Genomic DNA, 16,885 nt, shown 5'->3' on the forward strand with positions numbered 1-16,885 from the left:
GTTTCATTCAGAATGAGCTCAGCCCACTCAACCAATGGGTGTCCTTTGGGAAAAGGCATCACGACCGAAACGTGGCAGTCTCGATCAGGTATCTTGCCTTTTTTATGAGGCAATGCATTCAGTGTGTCCCCGTCGCGTTGATCTAGGGGCTAAGGTACTTGGCTGCTGACCCGCAGGTCACTGGATCGAATCGCGGCTGCGGCGGCTGTATTTTCGATGGAGGCAAAAATGCTGTAGACCCGTGTGCTGAGATTCGGGTGCACGTTAAAGAACCCCAGGTGGTCGAAATTTCCGGAGCCCTCCACTACGGCGTCTCTCATAATCATATGGTGGCTTTGGGACGTTAAACCCCGCATATTAATCAATGCATTCAATGTGCACAATGGGGTTGAGGGATCACAAGGTTATTGCGACAAGAAAATAAGCAGGGGTAACGAGTCATGTCTATGTAGTCACTGCTTTGCAGTTCCAATAAAGAAGTAATAGAACACTCCTTGAAAAATATTGGCCTGGAAATAATGGAAACAGTTTTTAGTTAAGGGCCTTCTCTCTAGGCATCAACCACTGGCATGTTTGGGCTGTTTTCTTGAAATCTGTTTCCAAACCAATATCGTTCTATGTTGCATATAATTTTAAATCATTACTGATTCTTTCTCTTAATATCACTGTTATTCTAGCACATACGTATCAGCATCAGTATCACTTATTCTGTAGCAGTCTTAAAATTTCAGTTGTAGCATATTTAATAATTGCCAATTTCTTGACCAATCCTGTGGAAGTAGAAGAACAGTAACAGCCTGCTGATAGAGTGCAACCTCTTAAGTGTATTTACAAGAGAAAGAATTCTCGAATACGTACTGGCGAATTTAGGCTTTCTGTGTAGCAATGTTTTAGATCGGGCTAGTTGGTGAAGATCCATAATAGCTTACAGCATACTCTGGTACACAAAGAAAGAAGAGGGGAGACATCTTCATGTGTGTTCTCTTCTATGTTTCTGTGTAGGCCTGTGTTTCTAATGGTAGAAGTGTAGCATTTGCTTCTGTATGTCAGCTATGCTACTGTGCAATGCACATCTTAATAGGACTCAAGCACTGACCAAAACTTGTTGCTCTATTGTATTCCATTTCTCTCCGATTAGGCATACATGAAAGTGGTTTAAAGGCGAAACACTTTATGGATTTGGAAGTTGTATTCTATTGTCGTCATCATTTGGTGTAACGCATGCAAAAGCACTTATAGCCAAAGAGCATTGAGCCAAGGAAAAGTCCAGTGCGGGCGTCTTGATAAGCACTTTACGAGATGTCGTATGTCATTGGCAAAGCCACGGGTTAAAGTTGGAAAAGAGGATTGGGGGATACATTTGATGGAAGCTGCTGTTTCAGTTGTAGGAGGACCTGCCCCGGTGGTCTAGTGGTCATGAGATGAAATCCCAGCTGCGGTGGCCAAAATTTTGACAAAAATGAAAGTAGATAAAATGTTAGATTTAGATGTCCATTAAAAAACACCAGGGGGTAAAAAATGCCGGAGTCCTCAACTATGCCTTTTCTCGTAATCATACCATCATCATCATCAGCCTGACTACGTCCACTGCAGGACAAAGGCCTCTCCCATGTTTCGTCAGTCAACTCAGTCCTGTGCTTGCTACTGCTATTTTATACCCACATACTTCTTATTCTCACCTGCCCATCTAACTTTCTGTCTTCCCCTAACCCACTTGCCTTCCCTGGGAGTCCAGTTAGTTACCCTTAAGGACCAGTGGTTATCCTGCCTATGTGCTACATACCCGGCCTATGTCCGTTTCCTCTTCTTGATTTCAGCTATGATATCCTTAACCCCGGTTTGTTCCCAGATCCACTCTGCTCTCTTCTTGTCTCTTAAATTTACACCTACCATTTTCCTTTCCATTGCTCGCTGCGTGGTCCTCAATTTAAGCTGAACCCTCTTTTTAAGTCTCCGGGTCTCTGCTCCGTAGCTAAGTACCGGCAAGATGCAGCTGTTATATACCTTTCTCTTCAGGGATAGTGGCTATCTACCTGTCAAGATTTGAGAGTGCTTGCCAAATGTGCTCCACCCCATTCTTACTCTTATAGTTTCTTCAACCTCGTGGTTCGACTACGTGGCTATTACCTGTCCTCAATAGACTTAGTATTTTACAACTTCTAGTGTACTTTTACCTATCTCGAAGCACTGCTCTTTTCCGAGATTGTTGTACATTACTTTCGTTTCCTGCAGATTAATATTAAGACCTACCTTTCTGCTCTCCTTGTCTAACTCCGTAATCATGAGTTGCAATTCGTCCCCTGAGTTACTCAGTAATGCAATGTGATCGGCGAAGCGCAGGTTACTAAGGTACTAGGTACTCTCCATTAACTCTTATCCCTAACTGTTCCCCCTCTAGGCTTCTGAAAACCTCCTGTAAGCACGCGGTAAATAGCATTGGGGAGGTTGTGTCCCCCTGCCCTACACCCTTCTTGATTGGTATTCTGTTGCTTTCTTCATGAAGCACTATGGTAGCAGTTGATCCCCTGTAGATTTCTTCCAGGATGTTTATATATATATTTCATCGATGCCCTGATTCCGCAGTGTCTGCATGACGGCTGATATTTCTGCTGAATCAAACGCCTTCTCGTAATCTATGAAGGCTATGTATAGTGGTAGGTTACATTCTAAGCATTTCTCTATTACCTGATTGATAGTATGAATGTTTTCGGTTGTTGAGTAGCCTGTTCGAAGTGCTCCTTGTTCCTTTGGTTGATTGAATTAGAATGTTTCCTTAATTTTGTTAGCAATTACCTTTGTAAATAGCTCGTATATGACAGAGAGCAAGCTGATTGGCCTGTAATTTTTCAAGCCCTTGTCATCTCCTTTCTTATGAATCATGATGATGTTAGCATTCTTCCAAGATTCTGGTACTCTTCTCGTCAGGAGACACTCTGTAAACAGGCTGGCTCGTTTTTCTAACACAATCTGTCCTTCATCTTTCAGCAGACCTGATGTTACCTGATCCTCACCAGCAGCTTTGCCTCTTTGCACGCTCTCCAAGGTATTTTTGACATCTTCTATCATTACTGGTAGGGTGCCATCATGGTCACTGCTAGTTTTTATAGTAAGGTTGTGTTTGTTTTGGCTACTATACAGATCTCTGTAAAACTCCTCCGCTATTTTAACTATCCTATTCATATTGGTAGGTATTTTGCCTTCTTTGTCGTTTAGTCCAAACATCTGATTTTTGCCTATTGCAAGTTTGCTCTTCACTGCTTTGACGCTTCCTCCATTCTTCAGAGTGTGTTCAATTCTCTCCATGTTATACCTTCTTACATCTGATACTTTACGCTTATTGATCAACTTCGAAAGCTCAGCCAACACTATTTTGTCTCTTGTACTCGAGGCTTGTCATTGCGTCAACGTTAAGGCTGGTTTCCTCAATAAGAGCCAAGTACCTGTTCTGAAGCGAGACCTTGAATTCCTGTACTTTCCCTCTCAGTGCTAGCTTATTGATTGGCTTCTTGCGTATTAGTTTCTGTCATTCCTTCTTCAAGTTTAGGCAAATTTGAGACCGTACCATTGTATAGTCACTGCATCGTACCTTGCCAAGCACTTCCACATCCTGCACGATGCCTGGGTGTGCACTCAGTATAAAGTCTATTTCGTTTTTATTTTCGCCATTAGGGCTCCTCTGTGTCCACTTACGGTTCCCTCGTTTTCTGTAGAAGGTATTCAAGATCCGTAAATTATTGCGTTCTACGAATTCTACTAAAAGCTTCCCTCTGGCATTTATAGTACCGATGCCATAATCTCCTACTGCCTGGTCTCCAGCCTGCTTCTTCCCTGCCTTTGCATTAAAGTCTTCCATCAGTATAGCATACGGTGTTTTTACCTTGCTCGTTGCCAATTCTACGTCTTCATAGAAGCTTTCAACTGAAGCGTCATCATGGCTGGATGTAGGCACGTAAGCCTGTGCCACCTTCATCTTGCATCTCTTATTGAGTTCAATTACGATACCTATCATCATTTTATTAATGCTATAGTATTCCTCTATGTTGCCAGCTACATTTCTGTGGATAAGGAATCCCACTCCCAGTTCTCTTCTGTCAGCCAAGCCACGATAGCACAGGACGTGCCCATTCTGTAGCACTGTATAGGCCTCATCTATTCTCCTAACCTCACTGAGCCCTATTACATCCTATTTAACACTCTCTACTCCTTGAATAGTACAGATAGACTTGCTTCACTAGATAAGGTTCTAGCGTTAAACGTTGCCAAGTTCAGGTTCCAATGGCAGCTTGTCTGGACCTCGACATTCTTAGCACCCTCTGCTGCGTTGCAGATCTGACCGCCGCTGTGGTCAGTTGCTTCGCAGCCACTGATTGACGTGTGCATGTGGGAGGTATTGGCCGGGTACCGCAACAGGGTGGCCAATTCATCTCTGGTGAGGGAGTGCGTTGCTGGCAGTGGTCACTGGTGAGGCCGCACCCCTGGCCTCCTAATGCAATTTCATCATCATGCGGCTTTTTTTTTTTCATCCGGTTGGGAACTGCGTGGCACCCGGATTCGAACTACCGACCTTTTGCATACGAAGTTGATGCTCTAACCATTGCGCCATCGCTGGTACCCCATAAATTATTATTCATTGCAGGAGGAGCGAAACCGGAGCGAGCACAACCTGACCAACATCACCAAGACCCACGAGCGCATCCAGCAGGAGCAGAAGCTGTCGCCCTACTACAAGTCCAAACTTCGAGGTCAGTACAAGACGGCACTGCAGGATGCCGAGAGCGAGGAAGAGCTGCTTCGCAAGGCCCTCGACATCATCTTTGACATCCGTGCTGTCCGCAATGAACGACGCATTGCTGCTAAGAATTCAGGTGGGCACTTCTGCACTAGTGTATGGGCAGATCCATTCTTTCCTCTAGACTTTGTTTTTTTTTTTTCTTTTCTGAGGCAGTAAGGCATTACGAAAAATAGGAGCTTCGTTTGAAGCTTGTTTTCAGGTGCGGCACACTTTAGGGATCCATGTTGTTGTCCCTTGGCATAATGCAGGCACACCTGCATACATCGCATGTGGAATATTGAGCACACACTCGCTGCACCACGTCTTCCTCTTGTTCTTTGAGCACCTTGATGATGATATAATGTGTGCTATGACTAGGTGCAATAGATACCACATATAGAAGTTAAAAAAAGAAGCCAGCGGGAGAGAAAGAAGAAGCAAGAAAAATGGAAATACAGTAGTCGAATCTCATTAATCCAAACTCAAAGGGACCTATAAATTTTGTTTGAATTATCAGGAATACATGTGTGAGGTCACAACACATATTATGTCACACTGTGGCATGCAGTGTGTGTCACAACACACACTGCATACCACAACTTGTTCAAGTTAACTGCAAAAAGATAGCAAAGCCAAGTAGATGTAGTGTCACGCTCCATCTTAGTCATCTTCGCAACAAAATGGGATACATATGTGTTAGGGGCAAGAGAGACACCTGGCATCGCAGCAGACCATGTTGTTTCTCACTGACTACACTAGTGTTATTTCCGTAAATAAATAATGTGTTCTTCTGAGGGAAAAGAAGTGTTTGTTTCTTAGTGTTGTGAATAAATACCATATTTTCTCACACATAACCGGCACCAAAAACTGAAAAAAAAAAAAAATCACCTGAAAAGTGGGAGTGCGAGTGATATGCAAATAATCGGGAAGTAGAGGTTGGCTTCACAGCAATGCGTGGTCAGCCGTGCTGCTCGCATCTTCATCGGCATCGTCTAGTGCAAAGCCAATAAAAGCCAACACAAGCTATAGACAGATCCCCTCCGTAGCGTGTTTATTCACTTTTTGCATGCTTTGCTTGATTTGGTGAACAGTGTCACAACAGCAATTTGACAGCGTCTGTCTCTGGGTCAGGTGTGGCCAGTTTGCACCGTTGGTCAGCCTTGTCTGGTGAGGCACCATAAGTGGGTCTCGGTGACTATATTTCACCGCAAAAAAAAACAAAAAAAAAACGAGATTATAGCTGCTGCTGCGGAAGATATAGGCAAAAGAGCTGCTGCGAGGAGGCACAACGTGGACGAGTCCTGCATTTGTGACTGGCGAAAAAAAAGGCGTCTTTCGAAAGTGCATGCAAGAAGAAGCGAGCGTTTCGTGGTCCAAGGACTGGTGCGTACCCTCGCTTGAGACGCAGCTTGTTGGCTTTATTCAGGAGCGGAGCAGTCGGGGCCATGCTGTGTCAGAGGAGATGCCGCAAACGGAAGCGCTGAGGTTGACCAAAGAGATTAAACATCTCACGCGAGTTTCGTGTGAGCCATGGATGGCTTCAGCGATTTATGGCCAGGCACGGATTTTCGATGTGGCGGTGAACGACTATGTGCCAGCGGCTTCCCAATGCCTGCGAGGAGCGAGAATCGGCACCGTCAGCATTACGGCCATCACTTTTAAATGAAGTTCTTGTGTAAACAAGATTGTGACGTTTGGTAAACGAAATTGTGACTTCCCAAAACAGTATTTTTAAGCTAAGCATGCGGGTTATACACGAGGTTTTTTTTTTAATTTTTTCGGGGAGTTCAAAGTTAGGGGTGTGGGTTATATGTGAGAAAATACTGTAGTTCATTAAACTGTGATGCCAAATCTAAAATAAATAAAAAGTCAAATTAATAAATAATAAACTGGCGTGAGTGAGAATAGGTATAAGCATCAAATGCCCAGCAGCAAGATAGACTGTTTGGAGACGATGCTAGCCACAATCTTAAAATTGCTATTGTGCGTGTTCACAAGGGCCCACTGCACCATGTCACAACACACTGTGCAGTAGTCCTTATAGACCACTACATTGTTTCTTGTCACTGTGTGGGATAAATTTCGTGCGTTTCTTATCCAGCCATAACGAGGTGCTGGCCTGAAAGCTTACTGAGGCACAGTGAACTTGTTTTTATCTGAGCCTATCTTTAGTTATTGTCTCGGCCTAAAACGTTTTACACAGCATTGTGCTATGTCTCAGAAGCAGCAGACTACCCATGCTGCAATACTCCAAGGCCGTTTGCATTGAAAAGGTCGCACCGCCAAAAGATCACCGTTAAGTGTGTAGTGGCTTGGATATACAGTAAAACTTCATTAATTCAAAGCCAGTTATTTCCAAATTCTGCTGATTTTGAAATATTTCCGTGGTCCTGTATTTTTTAATGTACATCTGAGAGGATAATTTGAAGTGGCAATCAGTACAAGTCCGGTTCATTCAAAAAGATTGGGTGCCATCTGCCAATTGCCGATCCCGATTTCACTTTAAGTTCGTGGAAACGACGGTCTTTAAGTTGCAGTATCACTACATTGCATTGCCATAAGGCAATGCAATGTAGTGATACTAGTGAGTGGCAGCTTCACCCCCCTCCCCAGCCCTGAAACTTCTAGCGCAAAAAAAGGGGGGGGAGGGGGGAATAAAAAAAGGTCTCTTGGTCAGTCGATACGTGGGCCTGCAGAAAACAAAATGTGCTACACACAATACAGTGGTGACGCGCAGGCGGCATTTTACACGTTTCTCGCAACGTCAGCATGTCATGATTTACCCATTCTTTCTTGGATCGCAAAAAAATTTAATAAAGGGCAGTTTGGCGAGATTGGAGATGTGTGCGAACCTCTGATTGCCGGTGGCTCCAGCGATTTGCGCACTTGCACTGCTGGCGAAGTTCTTGCCTGCAAAGCCTACTTCGAAAACCAAGTTCAAAAGCTTGAATGATCATGTTTTCCAGCCAATACAGATTGTAAATTTCGTTTCACAAACCATTAATAAATTCTTTATTCTACCTGAGAGAATGGGCAAATGGTCACATCATGATGTGCTGATCGCGTGTCACTACTGTGTTGCTGTGAAGCATGTCTTGTTTTCCGCAGGCACATATTTTTCTTGTTCACTACAGCATATCCTTTTTTTTTTTTTCGGGAGCAGCAGTGAGGCCCTCCGTGCTTGCGGCAAAAATTAAGATTAGGTATTTCGGGAAAACATAACCGTTGGAGCCGCAAACTAGCCGGCACAGCAAACGATCAATCCTGATTATTTTGAATAATTGCAAGTTCCTAGCCTCCTATTTTTTGTATGTTCTGTCAATTCGAAAACTTGCTTAATTCGAAGATTTCTCGTGGCCCCAGTGACTTCGAATTAGCAAGGTTTTACTGTACAGTCGAATCCCACTATAACAAAGTCTGATACAATGAAAATTCCGCCACAACGAATAATTTTCGGTTTCTCGTGAGCCGCCCATAGAGAACAATTTAAAATATGTTTCTTCACATGAATACTTTTCTTGGATAATTCCACTTTAACGAAGCTTTCGCTGGTACTTTTACCACCTAAAAAAAGAGGAACTGGCCTAGGATTGCCGCGAAATTCACTACCAACTAGACTATTTCTCGTCGGTTCATGATATCCCGAGTGCACGGCCGCAGCACAGCAACTGTGTCTCAATCGGAGACACGCTTTCTGCCACCACACGCACATCCCGTTAAGTTTATCACCATTGAGATGCTCGGTGACAGCTTGCCCCTCAACCATGACGCTGCCGGTGGACTTGCTGTGTTTGTGGGCTGCGGCAGAATTGCGATTTACAATAACTCCAAGAACCCCCCGCCATATGTTTTGGGGAAATTGTGCACGAGTGTACTACGAACATGGACCCATGAAAATTTTTCAAAACGGTGCCATAATAGCGGACTTAAATGCATTTGATAATTGAAACTGCGTGATTCCTCCTTTCGCTTTCTCCTGTGCTACCCTCCATGGCATCCTCTCCCAAAGCGGCTTTGCCCTCTTGCCGAGCAACCCTCTCATGCTCCTCCTAATCTTGCGTGGAATACGTTGTCTCTGACTCGCTGCTCTAAACCCCATCTACTTTCAGTTGCCGCGACTCCGTACCTCTGTCAACTGCGTGTTTGTTGGTGAAAGGCGGCTGCTGTGCTGGCCTGTGCTTATACGAGGGTCGCCAACACAATGGACTCTAACGCATGCGCGCGGGCAATACGACGAACAAGAACAAGTAGCGCGGACAGAAGTTGCAGGCTCTTGCTCAACCAACCACAGCATATTTATGGCTAGTGTGGATATTTGAACGGCCCATCAGAGATATCCGTACGGTGTGTCACGCGCAGGCTCGAAAGGCCCAAAAAGCATGAGGGATTGTTTCTCTGAATTTTCGGTGCACTGGCGACTCATAGTGCTGCGGCATGTAGAATTGTTCATCGTGACAGCATTCTGCACATGAAGCATGTGTTTACTTGAAAAGTTCGAAAAAATATCGGAGGTGGTTTAGGGGCCCTTTAACAGGCGCAACAAAGGCAATTGGTATACTCTATACCAGCCTGAAACATTTTTCAGGTCATGTGAGACCTTATGAATGTAAGGAATCACAGCAGGTCTTAAGGGGGTCTAGTGTCTTCACAATCCCCTGTGATGTTTCTAGTGCATTTTTCCTGGTTGTTGCTGTGCACGTACTGTAAATTCCCAAGTTCCCTTTGGACAATTCGTACCTATTGTCTGTACTGTGTTAAACTCATTTGTGGTATTTCCTGTTGGCGATCTGGCTTACAATTATAAATATAAATCAACTTGCACATGGCACTCACCTATCAATGTACCCCGACAAGGTCATCATTTTGTGAACCAGGGCTACTTCAAAACTGTGTGAAGTACTACCAATTGTTTCAGTCATTAAGCATGTCAGCTCCGATTCACACTGCAGACATGTGTCAAGTGTGTCCTGGCTGGTTGCAGATGTCTACCAATCGTGGCTCTGCTTTATGTGGATAAGCAAGTTAACGAGCAACATTTTTGTCTCTTGTGTTGTGTAGACTGACAAGTGATGTTGCATTGATGAAATGAGCATTGCAATTACATTACCAGCTGTTCTTATGCAAATGACGCATCAGCCATAGTGTCCTTCTTAAATGTACTTCTAATTTTTGTGCTATGAAAGCAAATACAACAGTTACTGTGGCATGCAGTGTGCATTTTTTTTGTCATTGCTCTCACACAAAGGTTGGCAAACTCACTCATGAATCGACTCACACAGACTAATTCACAGTTAGATCTTGTTGTGAGTCTGGGTCTGAGCGAGTAATATTTTGTTGAGTCTGGTTGTGTGAGTGAGTGTATTTCTTTAGTGAGCTCCACGTAAGGTGGTCTGTCAGTTTGCTGGCATGATTGAAGAACTCTGGGTTGCACTGTGGCGTAACTGTCTCCTCACGTGTTCCAGGCAGCGTAGGCAGACGGAGCACATCTTTTTCAGAGCGTCCTAAGGAGGCTCTGCGCCGAGGAGCCCTCATGAAGATGCTGCAGCAGAATGCACTCACCCTGCCATTGTTCATTGGCCAAGAGGACGAGAAGCCACCACCGTTGTGCGGAGCCATTCCAGCAGAGCCGAATTACGTTGCCAAGGTAACACTCAATTGTTGCTCTGGTCTGTGATCGTTTTTTCAATCATTAGGTCTGCCTTGAAGGATAATCTTGCTTATGATTTGTATTGCTGTGTCTATAAACAAAAGAGCACAGTGCAAAAATGAAAAACCATAATCATCAGAAAAATTGTGACAAGCAGCTTAATAGGGCCTTCTGTATACATAGCCGACTCTGAGAAAGTGGCTGCAGTATTGGTAGTTCTGGTGACTTCACTCACCAGTACGGCGAGTTGTGATCACGTCCAATGCCAAAGCATACAAAATGGCCGTTAGTGCATCAGCCGCAGACTAATGGAATAGTCGTAATATTTTGCATGAACACGTAAGCTCATAAGATGTCACGTCGCTTAGAATCAAATCTAGCTTTTAAAAACATCTTGTAATTTTCAGGGCACACTCACATTTATCTGTGTGGTTTCTTGGCTCTTGAGGACACTTGACGAAAAAAATAAATTTGTAAATTTTAACCATTGTCTAGGCATATTTAGCAGGCATGAAACACAAAAGAATAAAAATATTGGCAAGGGTTTTTAAGTAACTGTTGTTGTTCAAGTGCTGCTTGTACATACTAGTCAATACTTCACTTCACAAGTACACAAGCAACTTGCAGCTCTACTGAACCTATGAGGCATACACAAAGCATATCATGACTCTGCAGAGAACAGCTACAAATGCTTATTGTGCCTGTTTGTTTGATGGCTTGTATGTAGTGTGGGAACATATGTCAGGTCAGCTTTGTGTGCATTATTGTAAGCAATATGAGCAGGAACATACAAGCGTGTGGCAAATATCCTCTAATTCAACGTGCAGCAATTCGCTGCCAAAACAATGTGAGAAGGTCACCACTCTTTTAACAACCACTCTCACCTCACTAATGTCAATACAAAATGGAAGGAGATTCCGTATCACCAACCGCTCGTGAGGGTCGAAAATGATGAGAAGTGTGGCAACCTGCTGCCTGTAGCTTGATGCAAAATACCATGGTTGATCTGTTCATCTGCTTCGTTGTGTATATGTGGTTAAGTTAGGTTGGGTTAGGTTTGTTTAGGTCAGGGTTGGTTTAGTTGGGTTAGGTTTTAAGTTGCGTTACGTTAGGAAGCCAAATTACAGGATGGTGGGAATAAAAAATAGTACTGCTCTTTGCTGTGTGTGGGATTCCAACCATCATAAAAGCCGATATGTGGTTTGAGTGACAATTGTTCATGGAAGAGAATTGCTCTTTCCACTGTATTTTTAACAGCCTCATCTGTCACAATTTATCTCGGGAGCGCTTGCAGCGGATGGAATAGGGAGAGAGACGCGAGTCTGCGGTAACATGGCAAACTCATTTTAATATTACACGAGATGGCAAACATTAACAAACCCTTAGAAATCACGTGAACAAGAACATAGACATAACAACTGGCTATCCCGTGTAACCGTAATTAATGCCGATCCAATTCAACTTTGATTATTACCGTATTTACTCGATTCTACCGCACCCTCGATTGTAATGCGCACTCCGTTTTCACGATGAAAAAAAAAAGTAAGACATTGATTGCAATGCGCACCCATTTTTCTCGTTGGCCCGCACGATCACACTACTCGAGAAAACGACTCCTTTCGGGAGCGTCTTCCGTTATGAGGTACGGGGGAAGCTTAATATGAGGTACGGGGGAAGCTTGTGCCTATCTGACATGCAACGGAGCATTGCCGTCACTCTTGTTTTACCGTGGCCCGATGTCAGCATGCAAACTTGCTTCGCCCCCTTCTTCTCGACGGTTGTGGTGCCTGGCATGTCGAAGTAAAGAGGCGTCTGATCGGCATTCCCGATTTGCCCAAGCAGGTAGCCGTTGTTGTGCCGCAAGTTTAGGACGAACCTCTGAAAACTGTGAAGTTTTTCTTCGTACTCCTCCGGCAAGTTTTCGCGCACGCCCGTTCGCTTTCGGAGGGAAAAGCCTTTCCTCTTCATAAAGTTAGTTAGCCAGCACCTGCTCGCTTTGAATTGGCTCGGCGTTAGCCCTTTTTCTAAAGCTAACTGCATAGCCCGCACTTCTGTCGTCACGCAGTTCTGTTGTCACGGGCCTCTGTGCCGCTCGCTGCTCAAGCACATACTCGACGAGCAGCTCTTCAATTTGCAGAAACCGACCCTGCTGTGGTCCACTGAAGCCTTTGCGTGAATGTTTGATGTCGACAATATTCTGCTTTTGTTTCCGCCAGTCCCACACGCACGTTTCGGGAACTCCGAACGACCGCGATGCGGCCCTATTTTTGTCTGTACCGGCACATGTGATGACTTTTCTTTTAAAAGCGGCATTGTGGTGCACTCGTTGAGTTTTTGGAGTCGGCCCTTCCATGCCGTCGATGCTAACGAACTCCTCAGCACATGTACAAAGTGCCGCACATGGGAAACACATAGGCAAAAATGGCCGATGCGCCCCACTGAAGCACGTAGGGGGCGGCTATTTTGGAAATGCCGATAGCAATAGAATGACCGTATTCGTTTTTTTTCGCGCTCGATTTTAACGCGCATGCTATTTATGAACTCGCTTAACGGGAAAAAAGGTGCACGTTAGATTCGAGTAAATACGGTAGTCCTAATTTTTCTCTAGCCAAGATGGCATCTCGGTGGTTACTGTCATGTGCTCCTGCAATACTGTTGAGCCCACATATAACGGCCCCACTTAAAAGAACTTTCGCTAAGAATGAACAATATCCGCATGACCGTGAAAATATGCATTGGTTTAATGGCACAAAATCGTACTTACAACGAACGTTTCCGAGCGCCGCCGATTCGTTACAGCGAACGGGGTTGGCGCTCTGCCGACTTTCTGGGAAACCACTTTCAACCACCGATCAGGCATCAGAGAGGTGCCCATACATTCTTATTGTTAAACGACGACCCTGCCTCCACGCCCCTCTAGTTGCCGCTCTTCCTGACTGCTTTTTGTCGCGCATCCCTCCGTCCTTTGTCCCCCCGCTACTCTGAGCAGCCCGCATTGCCAGACGAGGCCCGTGTTTTTACACTGGCACCGATTTTTCGAAGACTGGTCGGCCATCTCCCCTGTTTTTGATCGCTGGTACTGTCGTTGGCGTTGCCGGCCTGGAGTGACTAGACCATTTCCCAACATCGTCGGCCACTGACTGTACCCGATCATCTGCGTCTAGTGCACGCGCGTAACCTTTTGGACTGCAAACCTCGCACTGTGGTTTATTTAGGTAGAAGCCCAGTTCACAGTGCGACACATCACATAAGATTTGACCAAATACCATTAGGTCGTAAGCAACCTCTTGCCATTCATAGCCAGTGAAATACGGAATTTCTTACTCGACTAACCTGTTAAAAAGGCATACATAACGCTAAAAAAAACTCTTATCCGGCGTTTCAAATAAAGTTTTTTCATTCAATTCAAATAAAGTTTTTTCATTCATTCCATTCCATCCGCCGTTTCACGTTCCACAAATCGCAGCGACTACAGCAATTGCTTCAGGACACGAACCTCAGCGACCGTACTCCTAGTCAACTGTTGCGGCACATGCAACTAATGCGCCGCAAAACAACAAACAGCTTAGACGGAGCATTGTTTCAAGAAGTCTTTTTGCAAAAGCTGCTTTCAAGTGTTGGCTTGGTTGTCGAGGCGTCAGAGCAGAAAGACCTAGGTAAGTACCTGCCGTCGCCGAGCTCACCGATTGGCTCATAGTGGTTACCACGCCCACATCACTGGCAGCCGTGCAAGAACTTCAAAAAACGTGTGCAGATATTTCTTGGCTCACAGAGACAGCTTTGCATACAAGCAATTTATATTGGTAAACGCCTTCGTACGGCTAGCAGTATGTGTGTTTGTAAAATGCGTGTGTATGTTGTACACCTCGGCCTTCCGATTTCTCTTTGATTTTTTTTATTATTATTGCCATTGTTCTCCCAGTTCTTGTTATTCTCCCAGTTTTTGTTGCTCAGTTGCACCGCCGTTGCTGCTCACTTGAATTCTATACTACGCCTTCCAAATTTCTTTATTGTGTTTCGTTCATGTACTTTGAATTTCTTGTTATTCAAGCTTTCTGCATATCGGTAAACATTCGCGTATTACATTTGTTTGAGTGTCAGTGACTAGACTTCACCGCCATAGTGCAAGGGTACCCAGAGCTCCAGATATTACCGTAATTACTCGAATCTAACGCGCACCTTTTTTCTGGTTAAGCGAGTTCATAAATCGCATGCACGTTAGAATCTAGTACGAAAAAAAAAAATTACGGTCAATCTATTGCAATCGGCAATTCCAAAATGGCCGCCCCCAACGTGCGTCGGCATGGTGCGTCGGCCATTTCTGCCTATGTGTTTCCCATGTGCAGCACATTGTACGTGTGCTGAGGAGTTCGTCATCTAGTAGTGCATTAGCATCGACGGTGTAGAAGGGCCGACTCCAAAAACTCGAGTGCACCACGATGCCGCTTTTGAAAGAAAAGTCATCACGTGTGCAGAAACGGACAGAAATCGGGCCGCATCGCGGTCGTTCGGAGTTCCCGAAACGTGCGTGCGGGACCGGCGGAAACAAAAGCAGAAGATTGTCGACAGCAAAGTTTCACACAAAGGCTTCAGTGGACCACAGCAGGGTCGGTTTCTGCAAATTAAAGAGCTGCTCGGTGAGTATGTGCTTGAGCAGCGAGCAGCACAGCGGCCCGTGACGACAGAACTGCTCCAAGTGCGGGCTATGCAATTAGTCTTAGAAAAAGGTCTAATGCGGAGCCAGATCAAAGCAAGCAGGTGCTGACTAACTAACTCTATGAAAAGGAAAGGCTTTTCCCTCCGAAGGGGAACATGCATATGCGAAAAGTTTTGCGGAGGAGTACGATGAAAAGCTTCACAGTTTTCAGAGGTTAGTCCTAAACTTGCGGCGCAACAACGGCTACCTGCTTGAGGAAATCGAGAATGCCGATCAGACGCCTCTTTACTTCGACATGCCTGGCACCACAACCGTCGAGAAGAAGGGGGCGAAGCAAGTTCGCGTGCTGACATCGGTCCACGGTAAAACTACAGTGACGGCAACGCTCTGTTACACGTCAGATGGGCACAAGCTTCACCCGTACCTCATATTTAAATGGAAGACGCTCCCGAAAGGAGTCGTTTTTTCGAGTGGTGTGATCGTGCGGGCCAGCGAGAAAAATGGGTGCGCGTTGCAATCGATGTCTTACTTTTTTTTTTTTTTTCGCGGTAGAAATCGGGTGCGCGTTACAATCGAGGGCGCGGTAGAATCGAGTAAATACGGTAAGGCAAGCGACATTCAGTGGAACGACCTAGCGGTAGATGTGTTTCGGCATATTAAGGGGTCTCTCGCGAATGCCTCTCTGCTCACGTACCCGCAACCTGAAGTACTGCAATGCGTAATAGTGGACGCCTCAGATGCAGCTATTGGAGCCATACTACAGCAGAAGTCGAGCAGAAGGTGGTAACACATTTCCTTCTTCTCCAGAAAATTGAGCCCGGCCGAACGCAGATCCAGTACCTTTGGTAGGGAGCTCCTGTCCATATACACGGCTATACGACAGTTGCGTTACTATGTATAAGGTTGAGAATTTTTATTGCTCATGGATCACAAGGCGCTGATTTACGCATTGCACGTGATCAACTTGGATACGGGTGCACACGTAGCACAAAAGCTTCGCCAAACGTCTTACATAGCAGAATTCACGACAGATATTAGCAATGTCAGCGGCAAGGGCAATGCAACAGCAGATGCTCTTTTGCGCAGCTCAGTGAACGCCGCCAGCCTACCAAGCGGCGTTGATTTCACTGCGCTAACGACGGCTCAATTCAGTGATCCGGAGTTGAAACACCAACTGAGGTCCACAACCAGCACCTAGAAGCTGCAATGGGTGGATAGACCGACAGGATCTGTATGTTGTGACATGTCCACCGGTAGGGCCAGATCATTCGTACCCCCGGATCTTTGCCGCAACATTTATGAATCACTGCATGGCCTCTCGTGCCTGGAAATCCGAGCCACTCAGCTTCTCTGCACCGCTAGGTTCGTGTGGCCCGGAATAAACTGGGATGTTCAACGTTGGACTCGGGAGTGCCTATTCTGTTGGCTCTCCAAAGTGCGTGCTCCATCTCGAGTTCCGCAGCCAGCAAGACTACCAGCAGACCCGACTGAACCAGCCCAACCATTCGTCTAAAGGTTTACGCGGGTGGACAACGCACAAGACCTTTGATACAAATTAACTTGTGAACCACAACGTCGTGTTGGCCCATTTACGGGGGGAGGGGGGGGGTATTGTAGCATCGTAAAACTGCGCTTCTGTGTGCGTATGCCAACAGCGCAAGCACGAGGAACTTCATGCCGTTCAAGGGAAATAAATGTTCACTTGTTTTTTTGGGACGCAAGTGGCTTATCTCACTTTCACGACCTGCTCGCCCAGCTAGGCCGAGCAGTGCGTTCCAACAGATTGTTGCCTGTTAAAATATATTTCATA

At 45.3% G+C, this 16,885-nt stretch overlaps 1 protein-coding gene across 4 annotated transcripts in view; it reads left to right on the forward strand.

The window, feature by feature from the left end:
• LOC142761632 (SAGA-associated factor 29-like) overlaps window positions 1-16,885 on the forward strand; it is a 34,081-nt gene that overhangs the window by 4,723 nt on the left and 12,473 nt on the right. For 3 of the 4 annotated variants that reach the window (XM_075885919.1, XM_075885917.1, XM_075885918.1), the window contains exons 3-4: window positions 4,637-4,865; window positions 10,234-10,415. In XM_075885919.1, the coding sequence (XP_075742034.1) occupies window positions 4,637-4,865; window positions 10,234-10,415 (411 nt within the window). The remainder of the gene's footprint in view (window positions 1-4,636; window positions 4,866-10,233; window positions 10,416-16,885) is intronic. The other variant, XM_075885920.1, reaches the window with a different exon arrangement.

This window comes from Rhipicephalus microplus, unplaced genomic scaffold (assembly GCF_043290135.1).
Source record: "Rhipicephalus microplus isolate Deutch F79 unplaced genomic scaffold, USDA_Rmic scaffold_464, whole genome shotgun sequence".
Lineage (NCBI taxonomy): Eukaryota > Metazoa > Arthropoda > Arachnida > Ixodida > Ixodidae > Rhipicephalus > Rhipicephalus microplus.